Source organism: Schistocerca serialis, chromosome 4, assembly GCF_023864345.2.
Source record: "Schistocerca serialis cubense isolate TAMUIC-IGC-003099 chromosome 4, iqSchSeri2.2, whole genome shotgun sequence".
In the NCBI taxonomy this organism is placed as follows: domain Eukaryota; kingdom Metazoa; phylum Arthropoda; class Insecta; order Orthoptera; family Acrididae; genus Schistocerca; species Schistocerca serialis.
In genome coordinates this window covers 38,135,087-38,161,294 of record NC_064641.1, presented here as the reverse complement: position 1 = coordinate 38,161,294, position 26,208 = coordinate 38,135,087, and the positions used below count along the sequence as shown (strand labels likewise).

Sequence of the window (26,208 nt, the reverse complement as noted above, 5' to 3'; positions counted from 1 at the left end):
CGTATGGTGAGCCAGCAGTTGTGTTGGTACCTTGAGTATTGAGGTCTTGTTGCTCTGTCCCAAGGCAGTTTTCATAATGGTCATTCTACTCCCAACAATTTGGTCTGCCTGTAGTCTGCCATTCAGTCAACTTTTTCCCTTATCAGTGTCTTCTTCAACTTGCAAAAGGCTTACAACGCCATATGGTAGAATCACTATCTTCATTACTCTGTCGGTGGGGTCTCAGAGGCCCACTCACGACTTTTGTTGGGAACTTCTTGTTACTCTGTATGTTCTGGATTGAAGTTGGTACTTCCTACAGAACCCCTCATGTACAAAAGAGTGGGATCCTGCAGGGCTCTTCACTGAGTGTTCCCCTTTTTCTGGTGGCTATCAGTGGTCTAGCTGCAGCTGTGAGGCCTACGGTGTCATCCTTAGGTTTTTTGAATGTACTATTGCTCCTCCACTGTGGGTGTTGCTGAGTGCAGGGTGCCATACGAAACGCACTGTGTGGGCTTTTATCCCTGGTTTCCAGTTTTCAGTCAGACTGGTCTTCAGTGCTTCCCCAACTTAAGCAAACATGCTGGCCACAGCTTAATACTCTTCACTGCCTTAGTAACACCAGCTGAGGTGCAGACTGCTCTACACTTTTGTGGCGTTACAAATCTCTGATCCTGTCCTATCTTGATTAGGGGAAGTCTGGTATATTGCTCATTATCACCTTCAGTATTGTGGATGCTGGACCCGATACACCATTGTAGGGTCTGACTTGCAACAGGTGCCTTTCAGGCTATCCATGTGAACAGGCTATTTGCGGAGACTCATAATAGGCACCAACTGCTGCTCAATTACATGATGCACATTTGCTGCTCCCCTGTGCTTCTGAACTATTGCACGCTTTATCCTGGTAGTGGGATCAAACTCACACAACATAGGCCCAGGACTGGAGTCACTATCACAGTTTGTATACACCATCTGCTCTGAACTCCATCTTCCCCCTTTCTCACATCTTGTCGGGGAGCAATCACATACACCCTCATGGCGTGTAACCTGTCCTTTGGTCTGTCTTGACCTATCCTGTGGATTGAAAGGTTCTGTTGACGCCAGGGTTTTTGGCTTCCTGTTCCCGACCTTTATTGATCTATTTCTGGGTTCACAGTGGTGTGCACTGACAGCTCTATAATTGACAAATAAACCCATTTTGCCAACACATACGCAAGATGCAGTGAACTATGCTCCCTGCAAAATGGATGCGTTGTATTTACTGCAGAATTGGTGACCATCACTCGAGCCCTGAGTCATTCATTCTCACACCAGTGAGACATTCTTAATTTGCATAACTCCCTGAGTGGTCTTCAGGCTATCAACCAGTGCTACTCTTGACATCCATTGGCCGTGACTATACAGGATCTCCTTTCTGACCTCCTTCAAGGTGAATATTCAGTCATCTTTGTGTGAACCCCAGGTCATGTTGGATCCCAGGGAATGAAGGTGCTGACCGGTTTGCCAAGTTGGCTACCAGGTTGCTGACTTTGGAGATGGGTATACTGGAACCGGACTTTTGGTTGGCTCTATGCCATCAGTTGTTGAGGGCTTGGAAAACACGGAATAGTGTGCCTTGGTTTCTCCAAACAAATGCTAGCAATAAAGGGGACCGCAACCATATGGCAGTCTTCCCTTAATGCTTCTTGCAGATAATCTAGTGTTCTCTGTCATCTTAACATAGGTCACACTTGGCTGATCTATAGCCACATCGTATGACATGAGTTTCCACCCCACTGTCAGTGTGATGCCTATCTGACAGTGGCCCACAGCCTACTGGACTGCTCTAATTTGGCCACCTTATGGTGAAATCTTAAACCTGATGACAGGCTGCCTCTGGTGATAGCAGATGATGTCAAAGTGACTGATCTGGTGTTCAGTTTTACCCGTGAAGGTGGTTTCTACTACTCTTAGTGAGGTAAGGCACGTTGGCCTCTTCGGTTGCTTGAGGGATTGGAGGGGTGCCTTATTGCATGCTCTGACACAAGGCCCCCAAGGTTGCTCTTGCTTCATGGTCTGACGTGGCTCCTGCCCCTCCCACCTTTTTAATTCTTTGTATTCTTTTAAGTCTTTCGTTGGTTTTCTGTCTTGTTGTCATTGTTCTCTTTTCTGAGATTTAGTCAAGTTGTCTGCATTGCTGGTTTTCATGCGGTAATGGAGGGTGGGGAAATTCTGATCGGATGCAGTGTGTGTGTCTCCCATTGCATAAAATGCCCTGGGGCCTCCAGCTGCTTTCTGAGAGGAGCAATTCACTGAACATCACCCTCCTGTCCCTCTTTCACTTCAACTTGCTTCTGTCCCATTGTTTTTTTAATTTATTTTATTCTCAGATACAATCAGATTCATCAGGGTTTGTCTTCTGTGTCCTTCCTGTCCGAGGACTCTTCCTGACTTGACACATATAGGATAAAGGGACGTGACCTTGCAGTTTGGTGTCTCTAACCCTATAATTCCAATCCAATCGAACCAGCTCACCAACAGCCTACAGTATCTACAATTCAACTACTGTCACACTCTTCCTTGTCAAACACAACCTTCCCTACAGCCCAGACATGTATGGTAAAACATGTCTGCCCCTGTACCAAATACCTTAACACCTGCACCAGTAACCTCTCTTAATTTACTCACCCACAGTTACATTACTGATCTTGTTCAAGAACAAATCTCGTGGTCAGTTCCCTCCTCCAAAGCTTCAACCAGTATAGCTGCCACTCTCCCATAACCCAGTATCATTCAGACCTTGAAAGCCTGAATAGATTACTGTGTAAGGGATGTAACTTTCTCAAATGAAGCCGTGAAATGAGACCATATCTGCCTTATATCCTCTCCACATCACCCAAGTTTGCCTTCCATTGCTCTCCTTATCTCCACAATACCCTTGCCAAACCATGTGACATTCACGGACCCGACCCCCCCCCCCTCCGTCCCTACTCCAAGATTCTTACTCCTCCAACTGTCCTGCTATAAAATCTGCCCTGTGCACCCGTCTACTACCACATACCTCATCCCCATCATGAATCAAGTAACATTAAATGCAGAGCAGCATATCAAATTATTTATGTTGTTTACCATGAGGTATGTGTTCACTGCATAATTTTCCATCTAAGGACCTGCCAATCTGGCCAAATGTATGAATAGACTCAAAAGGATTGGTCACCTTGTGGATGGTCTACAGTATGACGCAGAAACTGCTATACCATACAAGCTATTTGGATTCTTCTGCTGAGTCATAATTCCCCTGAACTCCAAAGATAAGACCCAACTCTTTGGTATATACTTTCATAGAACAACTTCTTGGACATAACCTCTGGTTAGCATAAGCCCACATCCCTTTTCCTACACGGCAGTCATTGCAATTTTATTATTTACTGACTTATTTTGTTTCCCACTCCCCCCTCCCACTCCCCCCTCCCACTCCCACTCCCCCCTCCCACTCCCCCCTCCCACTCCCCCCTCCCACTCCCCCCTCCCACTCCCCCCTCCCACTCCCCCCTCCCACTCCCCCCTCCCACTTCCCCCTCCCACTCCCCCCTCCCACTCCCCCCTCCCACTCCCCCCTCCCACTCCCCCCTCCCACTCCCCCCCCCCCCCCCCGTCCCCCCTCCCTGTCACCCCAACCACTCTTTTCCACTCTCCCTTTCCTTCTATTCCATTATTCTTTCTACTTTTCATTTTCTCTTCCTCGCTTCTAACTCTGTGCCGACTGTCATCCTAAACTGAAGCCAGTACAGTGCTTGCTTATCTACTGTCTTTCACTTTCTCTGGTTCCTTTTTCTCCATCTTTACCTCTTCATCCTCGCAACAGATGGATTCCTCTCTATATGACTGTGCCCCATTTATATCTGCCCTGACCAAACCCTTTTGGTTCCTGAAGAAGTTGTGTAGTTCAAAAAGCTAGGATTCTTATTTTCTATTTAAAGTGTTTCTATTTGGAGTTGCACCCTCTGAAGGCAAGTATTGGCCATTCATTCTACATCTTTATAATATTAACAAAAACTCTTGTTAGGTTATTGTTATTCTACCAGTTTAGTTTGCGGTCACATTTAGTTCTCAAGTTCTGTATCTCGTATGTAATTATTACTGATGATGATGATGATGATGATGATGATGATGATGATGGCATTGTTTTCTGTTTGGCAGGAACTGTTGGACATTGATGCTGTAAAGACCGCTCAAATTATAGTCTTGCATTTACCTCAGACAATTCCAAAGATATTAAGAAAACTTGACCTTGAACCAGAGGTCTTGTATCAGTTCCTCCATGGTTTGTTTGATTTCAGGTAACTCTCCAGCTTATATTTTTCTGGTAAAGCAATAGGTATTTTCTGTAAATTGCAGATTAGATATGTTCTATCATAGTCACTGATGCATTGTCATGAAAAGCCTGATCTGAAATAGTGGAACAGTTACTTGATCATTACAAATTGGATGACATTTATTTTCAGGGATTCACATGCAAACTTAAGTCATCTGAAGGACGACCTGACCCTTGAGCCACAATTAGTTGAGCAATACATTCAGTTAATGTGCCAGTATGATCCAGCAAAGGTTTATTCCTTTATTACTAGCTTCGATGGATATCGTCTTGATAATACATTGAAGGTAATCAATATTTTTAAAGCATTCAAATGACCCTGGACTTTGTGTGTCTTTGTGTGTGTGCATTTGGAAGCAAATATGATGGTTATTAGAGATAACAGGGCTTGCAAATTGCATAAATTGGTGATAATATGTGACAAACTGTATGCACAAACAAAACACACCTATCCCAAAATAAGATTCTTAGTATCAGTTTGGATTTCAAAAGGATCTCTCCACAGAATGTGACTTTTTCAATTCATAGATCAGATTATACAAAACTTTCAATATTGCCAGATGGTATTTTGTGTCTCTTGTGAAAAGCCTTTGGTTGTCCAGATCACAAATTTTCTCTTGCAGAAACTCAAGTATTATGGCATCAGAGATCTTGCTATAAACTATTTCTCATCCCTATCTCATTAAAACAAAGCAGTGATTCACATTAAGAAATCCAGGAAATGTACACACTTAAGCAACATACACAGAATGGGGAATAATCACAGGAATTGATATTGGTTCAACTCTTGTTAAAAACTTGAAAACATAAATAACATTTTTTTTTTTTCAAAATTAATAACTGGTTCTGTGCAAATATACGATCATTGAATTTAGATAAAGTGCAATACATGCTATTTAGTACTGCCTAAGGCCTGACCCCACCATTAGCAATAATGTATGTATGAGGAATTTTCAGGTGTGTGTTGGTAAGAACCTGAACTAGCAATCAGATTTATTCATCTTATTAAATGTCAATTCTCTATAACTTTTGCATTATGAATAACAGCCTTCAGAGAGAAAATTTCTAAAAGTTGACTTTTCATTCGTTAATGTCTTACCTGATCGTATTTAGGGGCAACTCTTCTTTTAGGAAGAAAGTGTTTGTTGTGTAGAAAAATGTAATTGCTTTTTAACACTTTGAGGTGTGGGCTGTTAGAGCATCATTCAACTGATTGAGACTGTGTGTCTTCACAGTTTTTCTGAACTTTGTGTAGTAGGCTCTGGTGCATAGAACTTAGATCAGTTTATTGCATTCACAAGAGGGTCTTTTTTTTATGAAATTCTGCAAAGAAACATAAAGTTACATCAGTGACAATATTTTTTTATATTGGAATGAAAATGTGTTATTTCACAATTTTTTTCATTTTTTGTTTCCTAATCAGGGAGATCCCGGAAAAACTCTGGAAATTTTCCGTCTGGGGGAAAACCGGGAAAAACCCGGGAATTTTTTAGAATCTGGGAAATTTTTATTGTTTTAATTTTCTGTTAATTTTTTTAAATTTTGACTGGTAATAACCAATACTCTAACAAAGGATATTACTGTATCGTGCTACTGCAGAATAATACTTCAACAATAAAACATAAACGAGAGAGGAAAAAAAAAAACAAAAATAACTTAAATTGCAAAGGAAATGCACCATACACAACAATGACACACAGTGCTCATGAAAGTGTTTGCCAACAGCAAAATGTGTCAAAGGCTTTAGAAAGACTATGCAATGCTTCATAACAACAAATTGCTTCCGATGATGAGCGTGAAGTCACAACTGTTTACATTAGATTCATTTTAGCAGTTACGAGCGGGGTCATTTGCATGCACAGTTGAGTCGCGTTTGAGTAGTAGATGCTACCGGGAAATCGGGGTGCCAAATTCATATTCTTGAGGCGAAAAAAAACTTGTTTCGCAAAGAGCCTAGCATCCAGCGCACGTTGATCTATCAATTATTCATATGGTTTTGAAACGCATCCCTGTTGGTTTTTGAACATTTCTGAACACATTTAAAGTTGATTTCTGAATGAATCATAAGTTGATTTTTGAATGTTGCATAGTGTATGTGATGTCTCTGTCAGGGGAATCCTCGTCACATCTAAAAATAAACTTCTGCAGACAGAAGGGGACGGGGCTATACAAGCTGAGCAGATGGCAATCGCTGTCTGATTATGTGATTGATGTCCACCCCCGGTAGGTGAGTGGTCAGCACGACAGAATGTCAATCCTAAGACCCCGGGTTCGATTCTCGGCTGGGTCGGAGATTTTCTCTGCTCAGGAACTGGGTGTTGTGTTGTCCTAATCATCATCATTTCTTCCCCATCAATGTGCAATTCGCTGAAGTGGCGTCAAATCGGAAGACTTGCACCCGGCAAACAGTCTACCCGATGGGAGGCCCTAGTCACATGACATTTCCATTTATAGGGTTGATTGGGTTTGCGAATGATCAGCGTTGTTATAATTACTAGTGAAATCCATAGATTAAGACTACCAGAATGGAAATAAACAACTAACAGGAATAACAGGTGAGAAAGATTACGTATTATCTTCTCGGTGTACCCAAGAAAATGAAATTTTGAAAGAAAGTTTTTGGCCAGATCACTACACTAGTAAGGACCAGTTGTACAGTTCCCGGCTAGCAGCTGCTTAAGTTCTGTTCTGGAAGTAACGCGGAAAACATGTTGTACCAACACGTAATAACGCCTGACGGGAGAATAATCGCGGGATAACTAAACCTGTGATTTCGGCAGGTTTAGTGAAGTTAACCAGCAAACAAATTTTGACAATGGCAGGAATAGCTACAGAATTGGTGATGATTGTTTGTTAGAACGAGGAAGGAGAAGAAACGGGGACATCACACAAATTATGGAACAATAAAACAATTTCAAATTTATAAAAAATTTTTGTGATACTAGCCTACTTTTCGATCTCGTGCTTGAGAAACTGGTGTGTATGAATGAAATGTGAAATTAATTCCTAACATAAAGCTGTTTGCTTGTAGTAGGCCTAATAGGGTTTTGATATTGGTACTTCGTGAATTATATTCTGTCGTGTTATAAAAATGACCATTTGTCTCGTTTATTCGGTGTGAGTTACAAAATTGCTGCAATATTAGAAAGGCCTATTTTGTTTTATCTAGCAAACAGTGACAAAATAGATGTAATAAGAATGAGAAACCACACCAGTCTTGGATATTATTTGTATTAACAGTTTTTTCAGTATTAGATAACAACACTTTGATTTTTCATGTAGCAAAATGTTTGACAAACTTTGATGAGGTAATAGATTCTTTCGCAGAAATGAAGGCACGCCATGTAAATCTGTAGCAAGATTGGAGAGAAACAAATGCTAGGAGCTAAGGATTGAAGAAATGTATACTTTCTTGCTTGTCTCTTGTCTTTATTGGTTTTATGTATCCTATATTTAATTTTATGTCACACAAAACATCAAGTTATTAGCTAGTAGGCAGTAAAGAGTGCACATTTTCTGAAGAGTTCTTGTTCTCCCGATTAGAAATAATCCCATCCACTATTAAATGCGAGATTTTAAAAAAAAAAAAAAAAAAAAAAAAAAAGTGGCAGGCTGTCAAACCAGCCGACTGGGAGCAGGAGAAGCACCACATGACATTTCAATTGACACTGTCCTGAGTATAGTTTGATGGCATCCATTACAAAATATACATGTTTGAATTCCACAGAGCGAAATAGTGACGTGCGATAGAAGAATGTTGTGTGAAGAGCCGTGACACTGCACTTTGCCACACTTAAGACCAAATAACATGTCTTACATTTCCTCGGACACATATTTTTTATGTTTCAGACTTTTCAGAAAGATGTGCACTACAAGATGAACATACTTTTGAAAATTCGATATATTTTTTTTTTTTCTTTTTTTAAGTACTGACCCAGTTAGCAAATATTGTAAATCCGGGGCTGATGCGCAGAACAGTCTGAGTTATAGTGGGTAGTCTCCACGTGACCCGTGTTTACATTTAGTGATTTTACTGTTTCCCCTTCATTTACTCTCACGTCAAATGAAAATAAAATGGATATCTGTGGCCGGGAGCTATCAAGTGAATTAAAATAATTCACATAATTACGGAAGGCTAACATATGTTTTTGGTTTCAGATTTTATTTTATTTCCATCTTCCTGACAGTCAAGCATTAATCGCCTCACAGAACAATGAAGTTATTTTTGTCTGTCTGCTAAAGAAATTTGACTTTTATTAGCCTTTTCCGCAGAGGCAGTCAATTTATTTGAAACGAAATGTTTCATTCCACAGTACTGGCTAGTTTCAACGGTTCGCTGCATTTCAAGTGCACGTTTTCATCTTCTAGCACATATGGCATTATGCCATAATAAAGAACCAAACATGATATAGTAGATTACTGGTGCTCCAAGAAAATTTACGTCCCGAAAATCACACTGAAAAGCTTAATATCAGGTCGAGGTCTACTTCATTGGAAATCTGGGCATACAAATCTGCACTTCAAGTATACACTTTAAATGTGCATATTTTAGTATGGTTCACGAAATTCTGATGCTCTTTGAGTATTCTCTGATGTCTTGTTTCTTGTATGACATAATGTATGATCTTTCAGTGTTTTACACGTACGTACATACGGGCTACGTCATGGTAGCTACGCGTGTGCGATGTCACCTGTTGTCTGTGCTTTGTGGCAACTGCTGAAACGAACCTATTTCTAGCAGGTCGCGAAAAATATTGCGAATGGTGGTTTGAAAAGCGTTACTTTCAAAGTAAATATCCTTTTACGTAAGTTGAACTATGTGCGAGAATGTACCATGGATTTCTTAAATCACAGAGAGTTTGACTCTCATTTAAAAATCAACTCTTTGATGATGAGCCACTTAGAATAATTTCGAACCCTGAAGATCAGACGTTTTTGTCATTATTAAAAATTTTACTAGCACATTTGTGTGATATATCTTAAAGTGTAACACGCACAAAAAAGATCAACATTATATGCGAAAGCTTAGCTTCTCTTGCAGCTTAAACCTTAGAGACCAATATTATATGTGAAAGCTTTGTTTTTCTTGTAGCAACACTATGTATATTAATTTAAACTATTAAGTTTCCCTATGTGGGTGTTCGTGCTACTTAACAGTGATGTTGCTGTTGGCTGACATCATCACGTGTCCCATGCTCTGAATATATGCTGTCATCAGCTGGCGAGATCTCGTGACATGAGCTATGACTGGCTTACAAAAGCGCATCGCAATCTCTATTTCAATGATTCGGAAAGTAACTTGGGGTGTTTGGTTTCATAATATGAAAATACGCAGCGTACATGTTGCTGCACATCAAAGATATTTCCAAAACGTTTCTTTTTCCTTGAGTTTCGTTTTCTAAAGTGCTGGGAAATTCAATGCTCATGTATACAACCATAACCATTCAAAGGATTGATAAGTTTTGCGGTTCTGAGGGAAAAGATATTGTCACTTAACACGGAAGAAGCGTGTTTTCACCCGGGAGAAAGTGTATTTTTAACCGGGAAGTTCGGGAATTTATTTTCCTTGTCTGCGTATACGCCCTGTAAATGGACATAGGAATACAAGGTGATACTAAAAATGAAACTATTTGAAAATATTGTTCTTTATTGATAACTTCTTAGTTAAATTTGCTGTAGAATGAAAAATTTTGAAGCATTTTGTAAAATGAAGTCCTACATCACACTCGCTACGGTCGCAGGTTCGAATCCTGCCTCGGGCATGGATGTTTGTGATGTCCTTAGGTTAGTTAGGTTTAACTAGTTCTAAGTTCTAGGGGACTAATGACCTCAGCAGTTGAGTCCCATAGTGCTCAGAGCCATTTGAACCTACATCACACTCTTCATGACAGTTCTTGCCACCTTCCCACATCTTGCCTTTCTTCGTTCTACACAAATCTTGCATCTCCTATGAGGCATTTAGAAGTTTCTGTGGCTGGAGACAGTGTTTTTCTGTGTTGAGTAGCAACCTATCCTTTTCATAATCTGGTCATTATTTTGAGTGAAAGTTGATTCAACCAGGTGTCCTTTATTCACCAAAGTCTCTACCAATTCAGTAAAGACTACAACGAGATTTTTGTTAGCAGATGTCAACTTTAATATAAATCATACAAATTCAAAATCATTGTCATGAAAATATGAAAAAAGCTTTGTTTGACTGAGTCATTTGCTTCGTCTCAGACGGATAGTTGCCCATTAATTTGTTATTGTGGTCCCCACACGCCTTTTTTATAGAGCCAGGTTAGTCTATAGAGATCTGATGTGATGGTAGGTCTAAAGGATTGGCAGCTTTACACCTCAAGCATATGTAGCGCACAATACAACTTACTACAAGAAACACAGTTGGACTAATAATAGAAATGGTTATAGTAGTATCAGTCCAATTATGTTGTTCTCAAAAATTTTTCATATGCCTGAACATGTGTTCTGTAGCAATATGTCCTTCTGCGATTAGCTCATCAACGAAGTATGACAATTCTGGATTCAAAGTGTTGGTAAGTTCCTACACTTGTCCGTGGCACTGTGTGGCATCAGGATCACCTCCGAACAGTTGTACCTTGCATGAATTGTATCTATTTGTACCATCCTAGTTGGATTAACAGTAACTTTTCCTGAATATCTCTTGTCGTCTGCAAATCTCATTTCTAACTTTCCATACCTCGTAAGTTAGTCCTAGCATTCAGTGATAAATAGTCAGCAATACATGCGGTTGTTTGGAAAACAACACTCTGGAGTTCAGTGGTTGGTTCACGATTGCAATTCCCACATCTTCAATAACATGTAGTCACATCATGAGTACAATTAGTCTTTGGATTGTCCTCACTGTTACATTGCTTACTGGAAAGGAATGCTCATCAATACCCCTTCCTTCTTCAAAAGGTGTGTCCATATAAGAAAAATAACAAATGACTGACATTAATAGCTTATAAACTGCTAGCCCACAATACAGATATAATACTACAAAACAAAGAAGAAGAAAGTGCAAAAGTATACTGTAAACTAGTCCTCGATGTACATTTACATAGGTACTCTGCAAGCTATCGTACTAGTCATTTTCTTTCTTGTTCCACTCGCAAATATAGCAAGGGAGAAATGACTGTATATATGCCTTTGTATGAGCCCTAATTTCTCGTATCTTATCTTCTTGGTCCTTAAGCGTGATGTATGTTGGAGGCAGTAGAATCGTTTGGCAGTCAGCTTTAAAAGGCAGTTCTCTAAATTTTCTCAATAGTGTTTCTCAAAAAGAATGTCGCCTTCGCTCCAGAGATCCCCATTTGAGTACTCAAAGCATCTCCATAATACTTACGTGTTGTTCAAACCTACCGGTAACAAATATAGCAGTCGGTCTCTGAATTGCTTCAATGTCTTCCTTCAGTCTGACCTGGTGCAGATCACAAACTCATTACTCAAGAATAGCTCACACCAGCATCCTATATGCCGTCTCCTTTACAGGTGAACCACCCTTTTTTCTAAAATTCTCCCAATAAACCGAAATCGACCATTCACCTTCCCTACCACAGTTCTTGGATGCTCTTTTCATTTCATATAGCTTTCCAGTGTTACACCCAGATATTTAAACTACTTGACTGTGTCAAGCAGGACACTAGTAATACTGTATCTGAACATTACAGGTTTTTCCTTCCTTCTCATCCACATAATTTACCTTTTTCCACATTTAGAGCTAGCTGCCATTCATCACACATCACATCACATCATTCAAATCTAGCACCCCTCCTCTGAATTGTTTCGAAGTCTTCCTTTAATCCAACCTGGTGTGGTTCCCAAACACTCGAGCAGTACCCAAGAACAGATTGCTCTAGCATCCTATAAGTGGTCTCCTTTACACATGAACCATACTTCCCCAAAACTAACTATCTCTCTCTCTCTCTGCCGGCTGGAGTGGCCGAGCGGTTAAAGGCGCTACAGTCTGGAACCGTACAACCGCTACGGTAGCAGGTTCGAATCCTGCCTCGGGCATGGATGTGAGTGATGTCCTTAGGTTAGTTAGGTTCAAGTAGTTCTAAGTTCTAGGGGACTTATGACCACAGCAGTTGAGTCCCATAGTGCTCAGAGCCATTTGAACCATTTTGAACCAAAACTCTCTCAATAAACCAGTCGACCATTCACCTTCCCAACCGCTTTAATCACATGCTCGTTCCATAACGTATTGCTTTGCAACATTACGCACAGATATTTAAACGATGTGACTGTATCAAGCAGGACAATACTAATACTGTATCCGAACATAACGATTTTATTTTTCCTACTCATCTGCATTAAATTGCATTTTTCTACTTTTAGAGACAGTTGTGATTCATTGCACCATCTGGAAATTTTGTCTAAGTCGTCTTGCATCTTCCTACAGTCATTCAACTTCGACACCTTACCGTACACCAAAGCTTCATCAGAAAACAGCCACAGATTGTTGCCCACCCTGTCTGATAAATCATTTATGTATATAGATAACAGCAGCAGTCCTATCGCACTTCCCTGGGGCACCCATGATGATACCCTTGTCTCTGATGAACACTCGCTGTCAAGGATGACATACTAGGTTCTATTACGTAAGACATCTTTGAGCCATTCACATATCTGTGAACTTATTCCATCTGCTCGTACCTTCTTTAACATCCTGCACTGGGGCACCATGTCAAATGCTTCCCAAAAATATAGAAATATGGAATCTTTCTGTTGCCCTTCATCCATAGTTCACAGTATATCATCTGAGAAAAGGGCAAGTTGAGTTTCACATCAGTGATGCTTTTTAAAACCATGCTGATTTGTGGACATAAGCTGCTTAGTCTAAAGGAAGTTCAGTATATGCGAACTGAGGATATGTTCAAGGATTCTGCAGAAAACTGAAGTTAGGATTCTTGGTCTCTAATTTTGAGGGTCCATTCTTTTACCCTTACTATATACTGGAGCTGCTTGCGCTTTTTTCCAGCCCCTTGGGACTTTGAGCTGGGTGAGAGATTCACGATAAATGCAGCCTAGGTAAGGGGCCACTGCTGTAAAGTGCTCTTTGTAAAACTAAATTGGGATTCCATCCAGACCTGGTGATTTATTTTGCTTTCAAATCTTTCAGTTGTTTCTCTACACCAGGGATGCTTATTACTATGTTGTCCATATGAAAGTCTGTCCAATAGTCAAATGATATGTTTGCAAGATTCTCATGTGTGAACAATTTCTTGAACGTGAAATTTAAAACTTCAGCTTTGGTTTTGATGTCTTCAATTTCCACACCAGACTGGTCAACAAGGAACTGAATGGAAGCCTTAGATCCACTTAGCAATTTTACGTAGTACCAGAATTTTCTCAGGTTCTCCGCCAGATCTCTTAATCAGGTATGATGGTGGTAGTTGTTGTATGCTTCACTCATAGATCTTTTGACAAATGCATGAATCTTCTCAGAATCTTCTGAATTTCGTTGTTAAACCACAGTGGATTTTTTCATCCCTTATCCACTTACTAAGTACATAACTCTCCAGACCAGGATTTATATACTGGTTAAGCTTTGTCCGTAATTACTCTATATCCATCTTACTGGAACTAATTGATGTCAATTCACCAAGTGAGGTGCTAACAACTGCTAATCTGCTCTATCTTGCAGAAATGATTAATGGAAAATCTCATATAAAGATGTGAAACAAATGCTAACAGAGAGATAGACGGGCTGGCCAGTACTTACCTCAGCTCTGTACAGCCGATAGATACACAGAAAACAGAACCGAATATTTACGTTCCTAGCTTTCAGAACAAATGTTCCTTCATCGAGGAGGAGAGAGGGGAAAGAAAGGGAAGAAGGGAAAGGAGATTCAGTTACTCACAGCCCAGGTTATGAAGCAACAGGGAAAGGAAAATAGGGAGGGTAGCAAGGATGGAGGCATGGTTGTCAGAGGGAAGCCAAAGATATTCTACTGTAAGTACTGTGCCAGCTTCAAACCAAAGAGGATGCATACAGAAGTAAAGAGGTATATAGTATAAAGATAAACACCACTATGTAGGATGAAAAGATGCGTGAATGGCTAAAGAGGAAAGGGAAAGAGGATAAGACTGAAGAGTAAATGGGAGTGAGGTTGTTTAACGTAGGTTCAGCCCAGGGGGATGGCGGGATGAAAGGATGTGTTGGAGTGCAAGTTCCCATCTCCGCAGTTCAGAGGGACTGGTGTTGGGTGGGAGAAGCCAAATGGCACATACGGTGTAGCAGGTTCCTAGGTCCCTAGAATTATGCTGGAGGGCATGCTCCGCTACTGGGTATTGGGCATCTCCTAGGCGGACAGTTCGTCTGTGTCCGTTGATGCGCTCAGCCAGTTTAGTTGTTGTCATGCCGATGTAAAAGGCTGTGCAGTGCAGGCATGTCAGTTGATAAATGACATGTGTAGTTTCACATGTAGCCCTGCCTTGAATTGTGTATGTTTTACCAGTAGCGGGGCTGGAGTAGGTGGTTGTGGGTGGATGCATGGGGCAGGTTTTGCAGCGGGGTCGGTTACAGGGGTAGGAACCGCTGGGTAGAGAAGGTAGTCTGGGAATATTGTAGGGTTTAACAAGGATGTTAGGGAGGTTAGGGGGGCGACGAAAGGCAACTCTGGGTGGTGTGGGGAGAATTTTGTCAAGGGATGATCTCATTTCAGGGGTTGACTTGAGAAAGTCATATCCCTGGCGGAGTAATTTGTTGATGTTTTCGAGGCCAGGAAAATATTGGGTGACAAGGGAGATGCTTCTGTGTGGTCTGGGGGTAGGAACATTGTTGTTGGACGGGGAGGAATGTATTGCTCGGGAAATCTGTTTGTGGACAAGGTCTGCAGGATAGTTGCGGGAGAGGAAAGCACTGGTAAGGTTATTGGTGTAATTGTTGAGGGATTCGTCACTGGAGCAGATACGTTTGCCACGAATACCTAGGCTGTAGGTAAGGGAGCGTTTGATGTGGAAAGGATGGCAGCTATCAAAGTGAAGGTACTGTTGTTTGTTTGTGGGTTTGATATGGACAGAGGTGTGGATGTGAGCTTCAACAAGATGAAGGTCAACATCCAGGAAGGTGGCTTGGGTTTTGGAGAAGGACCAGGTGAAATTCAGATTCGAAAAGGAGTTGAGGTTATGGAGGAAATTAAGGAGTGTTTCTTCACCATGAGTCCAGACCACAAAGATGTCATCTATAAACCTATGCCAGGCCAGGGGAAGCAGCTGTTGGGTCTTCAGGAAAGCCTCCTCCATGTGGCCCATGAAGAGGTTGGCATAGGACGGAGCCATCCTGGTTCCCATGGCCGTTCCCCTGATTTGTTTGTAGGTCTGGCCTTCAAAAGTGAAGTAATTATGGGTGAGGATGAAGTTGGTAAGTGTGATAAGGAACGAGGTTTTTGGAAGATCTTCAGGTGGGCATTGGGAGAGGTAGTGCTCAAGGGCAGAGAGACCATGGGTATGTGGGATGTTTGCTACATCCCTTTACACAAACATCCTCGAAAACATCAACAAATTACTCCGCCAGGGATATGACTTTCTCAAGTCAACCCCTGAAATGAGATCATCCCTTGACAAAATTCTCCCCACACCACCCAGAGTTGCCTTTCGTCGCCCCCCTAACCTCCCTAACATCCTTGTTAAACCCTACAATATTCCCAGACTACCTTCTCTACCCAGCGGTTCCTACCCCTGTAACCGACCCCGCTGCAAAACCTGCCCCATGCATCCCCCCACAACCACCTACTCCAGCCCCGCTACTGGTAAAACATATGCAATTCAAGGCAGGGCCACGTGTGAAACTACACATGTCATTTATCAAATGACATGCCTGCACTGCACAGCCTTTTACATCGGCATGACAACAACTAAACTGGCTGAGCGCATGAACGGACACAGACGAACTGTCCGCCTGGGAGATGCCCAATACCCAGTAGCGGAGCATGCCCTCCAGCATAATTCTAGGGACCTAGGAACCTGCTACACCGTATGTGCCATTTGGCTTCTCTCACCCAACACCAGTCCCTCTGAACTGCGGAGATGGGAACTTGCACTCCAACACATCCTGTCATCCCGCCATCCCCCTGGACTGAACCTACGTTAAACAACCTCACTCCCATTCACTCTTCAGTCTTCTCCTCTTTCTCTTTCCTCTTTAGGCATTCACGCATCTTTTCATCCTACATAGTGGTGTTTATCTTTATACTATATACCTCTTTACTTCTGTATGCATCCTCTTTGGTTTGAAGCTGGCTCAGTACTTACAGTAGAATATCTTTGGCTTCCCTCTGACAACCATGCCTCCATCCTTGCTACCCTCCCTATTTTCCTTTCCCTGTTGCTTCATAACCTGGGCTGTGAGTAACTGAATCTCCTGTCCCTTCTTCCCTTTCTTTCCCCTCTCTCCTCCCCGATGAAGGAACATTTGTTCCGAAAGCTAGGAACGTAAATTTTCGGTTCTGTTTTATGTGTATCTATCGGCTGTACTGAGCTGAGGTAAGTACTGGCCAGCCCCTCTATCTCTTTGTTACTATCTTGCAGAAACACACTCCTAGCCTTCTTGACTGATTTATTGACTTTTGTAATCATAGTTGCTATAATGACATCATCATTGCTAATACCCGTTTCTGTACTGACATTGTTGATAAGATCCAGCCTGTTCGTAGCTACATGGTCTAAGATATTTCCATTGTGTGTGGGCTGCTGAACAAGCTGCTCAAAACAGTACTTAGAAAACGTGTTCAAAAGTATTTCAAATGACTGTCTGTCTGTACACTCCAGACTGAATCCATAGACATCCCAATCTATACTTGATAGGTTAAAGTTGCCTCCGACTATAGTTGGAGTCACTAACACGGCGATCGAGTTTGGGCTGGTTCTGTACATCTACGTCCACATACTCCAACAGCCAGTGAGCATTCAGTAGTGTTCCGAGTGCTCTGCTGTGAATGCCGTAGCTAATGTGAGCTTCAAATGTGATTGTAGTGAGTTGTTTAGTAAATTTATATTTATCCCCAACCGACTTGCATGTTGTAACACTTCTTTCCTCAGCGAAATTGAACCACTATGTACAGTCAGCATTTTGCAGGTCCACAAAGTAAACCTTCGTGTGAACCGTGGGTGCGACATAATTCCTGATAGTTCATGTCAGCTGCCTGTTCTCTCTGACAGCCACTCACACTTTTTCCAGGTGTTTGCAACACTGCAATCTTGCAGCTCAAAGTGTGTATATTTATGTGTTTTCTCCCAGGTTTGTGAAAAGATGTATGATTGAACTCCATCAACATAAGGGCCCACCTGGATAATGTGATAGAGGTATCCTTCAATACCATTAGCCACAATAAGGAAGATTGATACTTTAATACTTTGAATTTCTGCCCATATAGGTAAAATCTAAAGTATGAGATTCCATAGATCACCACTAAACATTTCCTTCTCTGTGTTTAACTGTCGAGAAGTGTATGCCAAAGGATGCCCCTGACTTGGAACACAACCAATTGGTAGTGTAGCAAGAAAGGATGAATTCCTTGCCTAAATATAGAAATGAGAGTACTGGGTCTTTGATTAGTGCTTCCTTTAATTCCTGAAAGGTACACTTGTAATCTGTTGACCACTCAAATTTAATCTCTTTTCCTAACCAATGGTTTTAACAGTTGAGCAGTTGGTGCATAGTCTTTAATAAATTTTTGTTGATAGTTAAAAAGTCAGAGAAAAGATCGTAACTGTTTTGTTGTGTGTTGAGTCGCAATTTCAGAAACTGCTAATACTACATGAGGATCAGTTGAACACCCTCTTCACTAATGACATCAAATACTTGACCTGGGTCCGTGCAAAATTACATTTGCCGACACTTAGCATAAGACGTGCTGCTCTCAGGCTGTTGTAACTTCCTCCATCTATTTCACATGTTCATTCATATACTCCGCAAAAAAAAAAAAAAAAAAAGCTATAGTATCAAGATACGTCATGCACTTCCTAGGTTTCAGGCTAAGCAGAACTCCATTTAGCAATCTTTGTATATTTTTAAGCCCGAATGGTATCCAGCGACCATCCAAATTGCCAAGTGTTTCTGTGATATTTGGTGTTGGCAGAGGCGTTGTGATAATTCATGCACTCGGATGTATGTAGTTACAACAAAATTGATATTGATATTTTTTAGTGCCATTCATTGCCTGTTTCACTCCCCATGGACAGTCACTGGTTTCTATAATACCTTCTGCCAGTTGTTTGTCAATAAATCCTTCCTTAAGCAGTTGTAAATGCTTCAGTACACAATATAGTGTCTTATAAATTGGAGAATTACTCCCTTTTGGTATGCAGTGTTGGGTAATAGGAATCGTGGGTAATAGACACTGTGCAATAAGCAAATCCCTAAATTGTAACAATAGTGTTTCCATAACTACCTGATCACTGCCTTGCCAATGACTCACTTTACTTCAAATGCAGGATCACTAACTGTATGTTTGTGGTTGGAGTTTGTATATGACCTATGTATATCATCTTCCTCTAAAATACCCAATGTGGTGATCATTAAACCCTTCAGTTGACTCACATCTTCCATACCAAAACTATCCAGGTTAACAGGAACTATATATATACACCTCAGCTACATTATTTATGTGTATTATGCTCCTGCGTACAAAATGGTGCATTGTATCCAAATCCTCATTATTCCCCAGTGGTTCAACCACTCATAACATTTCCTGTGGTAAGCCTGTACCTATGGATACCCAAACTAAATTCTCTGTGACTGGTAGTGTCTTGTTACAAGAACCCATCTTCAGTGTGGACTGTGCACACACACAGTACACCTCCATAATTGGTTAGCCTTGCAACATTGCCTCATTTGCAGTGGTATCACCTAGTGAAAACAAAGTTTCACCAAGTTCAGTTGTGTGCTGCAAAATATTGATTTTGGCATAATGTTTAGTAAGAGAATAGAGCCCAACAGTCACAGAATACCCTTGACACACTTCTGGCAATGCTTCCATATGCTCAGAAAAAGTCTTAGCCTCGAGGTTGAACTTGAGCTTTGTTGTCCCCAATGAATCTAAATCATTGTTACCAACTCCGCCTGTGATATTTAATGAGGCACTCGTAGTCTCTTTCTACCCAAGAGATGCAGTGCAGTGACCAATAGATGTACCCCTGTATCTGTTAAAAACCTATGTTCCTTGCCATCATCAAAACCCCACAAGCAGCATCCTATCTCTGCCTCTAACTGTGCAGTATCATATTTTATTGGGAACTTTGTTAGACAGCTTTTACTTTCCCATTTGTTTTCGATGATCACTTCTCCTGAGACCGATTCTCTTGTTTCTTAGCCTTGCACTCACTCCTGTGCTTTCTAACCCACTTGCTCACGTTTGTAGCACTTTGGCTGATGACACTGTTTCCAGAGATGCCCTTCACACCCACATCTGTGACAATTTACTGTGAACCTTACACGACAGTCACCATGAGGCCTTGGTCACTATATCTATTTCCTTTAAGTACATAGCTGCTCTAAGAACTGTGACAAAATCCAAAGAATTTGCCAGTCCAACCCTACATGACGCTTCAGCAGGAATACTGTACCAAAACACATAAAGTGCCATATTTTCAACTTCTCAGCGCAACACTGTACTGTATTCAGTTCTTATTCTTTAATCAACCCTTGATTTATCATTCTGTAATGAGTGATTGTAATATAATGATTGATACTATGCATCACTTGTTCTTAGTATTGAGCTAAAAGAATAGGGAAAAATCTTAGATCACTCATCAAGGGATGTGAAGAATCTAGTAGATAAACTTAATTTCAAACATAAACTGAAATATTATGTGATGTATGACTCCTTCTGTTTCAAAGAAGAATTTATGAATGTGTAATACTGTAATGTTAAAGTTAATAATAATCAGTAGATGAAAAATTATAAATAAGGATGACTAACTAGCTAGCTAGCTATCTAAAACTTGTACCATATTGTGGCACAAACCCAGATACCTTCTTTTCGTGAGTTATGCTCACCTTTTGAGCTCTAGTTCCTTAAATCAAAACACTTGCACATCAGTATGAGCATGTGGAAAGCTGCTAATTGCAGTAGTAATACTTTATTTTGGGAAAGTGTTCATGTAATGATTTCATTTTAAGAAATTCAACTTTAATTTCAGCAGTTTGGTTTTACATTCATAGATCACAAGGAAGTATGAACAGACTGACGCTACAGCTTATTTGCTGGAGAAGACTGGAGACTTCCAAGGAGCGCTGCAGCTGTTACTGGGCCACCTTAACAGCAGAATAGATTTGTTAATTACAACATCAAGAGATGGAGTAAATAAGGTTGAAGAAGAAACTGCGGTGCGAGAGCTGACCACACGTCTCGTGGAACTGTGTAGAAGAGGTTCAGCCACACTGGATGAGGCTGGCCGTCACAGTGTATGGTTTCCTCTGCTCGACAGCCTCATGCGACCACAGCGAAATGAGACTACACGGCTGCCAGGTGGGTGAAGTACATTTTCAGGAAGTAAGCATTATATTCACTTCTGGTAACCAGAGTATCTGCATTTGCAGCTCCCATTGAAAAAGATTTACACATCCATTTGTATATTCGACAAGCTTTGACATGGGTGTATGGCAGATGTCATGATATCCCCATCTTCCCTTTTTCCTGTTCAATTCATAGACAGAGTACCAGAACAACAACTTCGTTGCTTTTGCATTTACTCTTATTGCTCCAATTTTACCATCATGGTCATTAAAAGAAAGATGCGTGAAAGATAGTAATCTTTCACTCTATTGTTTTTTAAAGGTACTGTCCTGGATTGTAAGAGTAATGTTCTCTGTGATATACATTGCTTTTCTAACAGTGTCTGTCACTAGTCTTGGATGAGTGCTATCCAGACACTCCTGCATGACTAAACAAACCGATGATGTAACATGCTGCACTTCTAAAGACCATCTGTGTTTCCTGTATTAATCCTGCATGGCAAGGCTCACAGACAGACAGCTGGTCATCAAGAATCAGTCAATGAAAAATTTCATTGGCTACCTCTTTTGTGGATGAATCACATTATTTTCGTATTTTTCCTATGAAGAATGACATCTCCTTTCCCCATAACCATATGAATATCAATCTGTGACCAATTTGCATAACCCTTTTGTGGTCCATCTTTTTTTTAGTGTATTTAATGCTTGTGACTGTTAACAACGATTGACTGTCATTGATCTGAAATTAATGAATTTCATCTTTATTTCACGAGATGGCAGTCTAGTGTGAAGCTGTGCTTGATACTTTCTGGTAATCTGGGAGCATTTTGTGTTCAACTGAGGTGACTAGTGAATACAATGATCAAAGTTATCCCATAGATATTCAACTGGGTTAAGACGTAGAGAGACTGGTTGCAAGTGAATCGTGAAGAAGTCTTGATAGCATTCTTCAAGCCATTTACAGACACTAGTAACTGTGTAATGAGGCACATTACCTTGCTGAAAAATACCGTTCTCTATTAGGAAGACAATCAGAATGTGGAGGAGAGTGTGATTTCATAACTTAATTGGTCAGTAATGCCTTCCATGTGGATTAATAGCCCTATATACACTATAACACAAAAATATCGGTCAGATGATAAAGCTGCCATAGAGCAGAGTGGTGCAGTGACATCATATTCTGTTGTGACTCACCGATCTTTCAAAGTGCCGCCGCACAGTTACGCGCGTCCTCTACATGCGGCGCTGTCTGCCAGCCATGCAGCAGCAGCGCCACCTAAGCGGCCGGCCAGCCAGCGGCCGCTAGACTTGGACTCAGTTGTAATTTGACTGTTAAAGTGTACACAGGTCTTACTCTGTTTACTTGATCTGTGACTTTCATGTATTGCGTCTTCCTTGAAATATATTTGTTCAACTTGAAGTTATTACAATTGGTGACGAGGTAGTGATTTTTCTTTTCCATCGTTGACCCACATGTTTCCATGGCTACTTTAGAGCAACTATTGCAAGATCTCATAGAACAGCAAACGCTTCTCACAAATGCGATTTGTGATTTCGTCGCGGCATCAAATGCGGGGCGTCTCTCGTCGTTGTCTCCACCTACTTTTCCTCCTTACGACGAGACGGCGGAAGACTGGTCTGATTACGAAAAAGGTCTTCGACGGCACTTCTTGGCATTTCATGTCGCAGACAAACAAACATGTAAGTCTCTGTTGCTTTCATGGATTTCACCTCGAATGTATCGGTTGTTGTCGCAAGTGGCTCCTTTGAAAGATCCTGCGTCTTTGTCCTTTGCTGAAATGTGGCTCACTTCTGTCCGTCTATTTTCAAAAGCAAACGCATGTGGTAGCCTCTCGTGTTGCCTTTTATCATTGTCAAAAACAACCGAATCAATCCTATCGTGCTTGGGCTGCTGAACTTCACGGTCTCAGTAGAAAGTGTCAATTTGTTACTGAAGTCCACAAAGAATCCTACGCCGATCCCATGGTACAGGATGCTATTATCCGAACGGCGCCCGACAAAGAAGTTAGGCAACGTGCCCTCCAGTTGGCAAATCCGACTCTAAATGAAGTCCTATCCATTGCTCAGTCTTTTGAAATTTCTCGCGCCGCTGGAGCGCAAATAGAGGCATGGGGCGACATCGGGGGTATACAACCTCTGTGCGATGTTGACGAAGCGTGTGGCGTGTCCCCACCGGTCGACGGTCGACGTGGCCGCAGTACGTTCCCAAGCACAGCCTCGGCCTAACCGTAAACAAACCTCTAAGAAACTGCAGCAAAACCCACGGCAGCTTCCTTCCTGTCCACAGTGTTTTACGAAACATTCATGAGCAGATTGTCCACAACGTTGGGCCGTGTGTCACAAATGCAAAAGAAAGGGTCATGTGTCATCTGTTTGCAAATCTGATCCATACATGATGTTCATGAACATGACGCTTATTCTGATTCTGTGTTGTCTGTCAATTGTACTTCTTCCCTTTCAGGAAAGTTATTCCTCACTGTCCAAATACTTGGTCGAGATGTTCGCATGCAGGTGGATACTGGTTCTGCTGCCACTATCATCAATTCTCAGACGTATCTTCAGTTGGGTTCTCCAATCCTGTCACCTGTCACTAGGCAATTACGGACTTAGAATAAACAGAAGATTTTTCTCTTGGGACAGTTTGATGCTGAGGTATCTTAAAAATCTATCGTTCGCACTGTTCCCATATTTGCGGTCGACCATAGTAACGTGGAGAATCTTTTTGGTTTAGATGCCTTTTGTGTTTTAGCGTTCTCCATAGATGACTCTGTCAATATCGTCTCTGATGCTATTCCTTATGCTCAATTGGATTCCTTGTCGAGGACATTTTCATCCCTTTTTTCTCCTGGGTTAGGCCGTGCAAACAACTTTGAAGCTCATATCACGCTCAAACCCACTGCTCGGCCTAAGTTTTTTCGGGCTCGGCCCATTCCCGTGGCCCTTCGTGATCAGGTCAAATGGGAGCTGGATCGTCTCACTGCTTCAGGGGTTTTGCTTCCTGTCACTTCCAGTGAGTGGTCCTCTCCTGTCGTCGTCGTTGCTAAGCCAAATGGTGATATTCGTCTCTGTGGCGATTTCAAAGCCACTGTAAATGCTCAGTGCCTTATCGACACTTACCCTATGCCTCGACCTGTAGAATTGTTCACTAAACTTGCTGGAGGCCAGTATTTTTCTAAACTTGACCTGTCAGAAGCTTATCATCAACTTCCCGTCGATGCTGCTTCCCAGCAGTTTCTGGTCCTTAGCATGCCTTTCGGCCTCTATCAATACCAACGATTGCCATTTGGGGTTGCCAGCGCCCCTGCTCTCTTTCAGCGATTGTTGGAACAATTATTGCTCACTGTCCCTGGGTGTATAAATTACCAGGATGACGTTGTTGTCACTGGCTCCACCACTGACGAACATCTTTAAAATCTCCGCACACTTTTTCATGTCTTACAGACTGCCGGTCTTAAGTGTAATCTTCAGAAATCAAAATTTTTTCAGGCGTCTATCACGTACTTGGGGTTTCAACTCTCTTGGGATGGTATTCGTCCGCTTCAGCAAACTGTCGCTGCGATCGATACCCTTCCTCGCCCTACATGTGTTAAGGAACTGCAGGCCTTCTTGGGGAAAATAGCATACTATCACAAGTTTTTACCGTCTACTGCTTCATTGGCTCAGCCGTTGCATCACCTGTCGCATAAAAACGTGCCTTTTCACTGGTCTGCGTCATGCGATGAAGCTTTCCAGAAATTGAAGACTATGCTGAAACGGCCCCCGTGCCTGGCTACTTATCGACCTGGCCAGCATCTTGTTCTTGCCACAGATGTCTCTCAATGCAGGGTCGGTGCAGTCCTTGCGCGCCGTTTTCCTGACGGTTCTGAACAACCCATTGCTTATGCCTCCAAAATGCTCACGGATGCCCAACAGAACTATTCTTAAATTGAAAAAGAAGCTTTGGCCATTATTTATGCTCTTCATAAGTTTGGTGTTTTTCTCTATGGATCCACTGAGCGAGGTGGCGCAGTGGTTAGCACACTGGACTCGCATTCGGGAGGACGACGGTACAATCCCGTCTCCGGTCATCCTGATTTAGGTTTTCCGTGATTTCCCTAAATCGCTTCAGGCAAATGCTGGGATGGTTCCTTTGAAAGGGCACGGCCGATTTCCTTCCCCATCCATCCCTCACCCGAGCTTGCGCTCCGTCTCTTATGACCTCGTTGTCGACGGGACGTTAATCACTTATCTCCTCCTCCTCCTCCTCCTCCTCCTCCTCTATGGATCCAAATTTCATCTTGTTACGGATCACAAACCACTTGTTTCCTTGTTTCATCAATCAACGTCACTTCCCGACAAGGCTGCACACCGCCTCCAGCGTTGGGCTCTTTACTTGTCTTGTTTCAATTCTGAGATTCAATTCCGGCTGACGGCTCAACATGCAAATGCTGATGCACTGTCTCGCCTTCCCATGGGTCCTGATCTGGCATTCGATACGGACGAACTTTTGTGTTTCCACCTGGATGTTGCCGAGCAGCGGGTTGTGGACGGGTTCCCCATCACCGGGGGCCGGCTGGCAGCTGCTACATGTTCTGACCCTACCCTCTCCCGGGTTTTATGCTGTATTCAGAAGGGTTGGCCAGATTGTCCATCCGCTAAGACTTCTGATCCGTTGGGGAACTACTACGCTTTGCGTTACCGCCTCACGGCTAGGGATGGTGTTACCCTCCTTTCCACCGAAAATGCTTCGCCACGTGTTGTGTTACCTGCATGTTTGCGTGCTTTGGTCTTGCGCCTCCTTCACCAAGGGCACTGGGGTGTCTCTCGCACAAAATCTCTGGTGCGCCGTCATGTGTACTGGCCCAGCATTGACTCTGAAATTGCACACGATTGCTGCCTGCGGCCCTTGTGCATCACAGGCCGCCACCCCGAAGTCATCTTTGTCACTGTGGCCTTCACCTGAGAAGCTTGTCACTGTGGCCTTCACCTGAGAAGCCATGGGAGCGTATTCATGCTGACTTCGCGGGACCTCTTTTAGGTACTCATTGGCTTCTCGTTATTGACGCCTACTCTAACTTTCCTTTCATTGTCTGTTGCATGTCGCCTACCACCGCGGCAACCACCAATGCTCTAGCTCGCATTTTCTCTTTGGAAGGCTTTCCCTCTACTCTTGTTACTGATAATGGTCCGCAATTTGCCTCTTCTGATTTTGTGGATTTTTGTGCCCGTCACGGCATCATGCATGTCACGGCCCCTCCGTTCCATCCACAGTCAAACTGTGAGGCTGAACATCTGGTCTGCACATTTAAGGCTCAGATGAGGAAACTCCTGACTTCTTCTTCTGCTGATGATGCGCTTCTGCAATTTATGGCTTCTTATTGTTTCCCCCCATTGGGCGACCACAGCTCGG

General features: G+C 42.1%; 1 protein-coding gene across 1 annotated transcript in view; it reads left to right on the top strand.

Moving 5' to 3' along the window:
* Positions 1–26,208, top strand: part of LOC126473829 (vacuolar protein sorting-associated protein 8 homolog) — a 201,659-nt gene that overhangs the window by 147,563 nt on the left and 27,888 nt on the right. Inside the window, exons 17-19 of the mRNA XM_050101150.1 lie at positions 4,162–4,301; positions 4,467–4,623; positions 20,505–20,811. Of these exons, the coding sequence (XP_049957107.1) occupies positions 4,162–4,301; positions 4,467–4,623; positions 20,505–20,811 (604 nt within the window). The remainder of the gene's footprint in view (positions 1–4,161; positions 4,302–4,466; positions 4,624–20,504; positions 20,812–26,208) is intronic.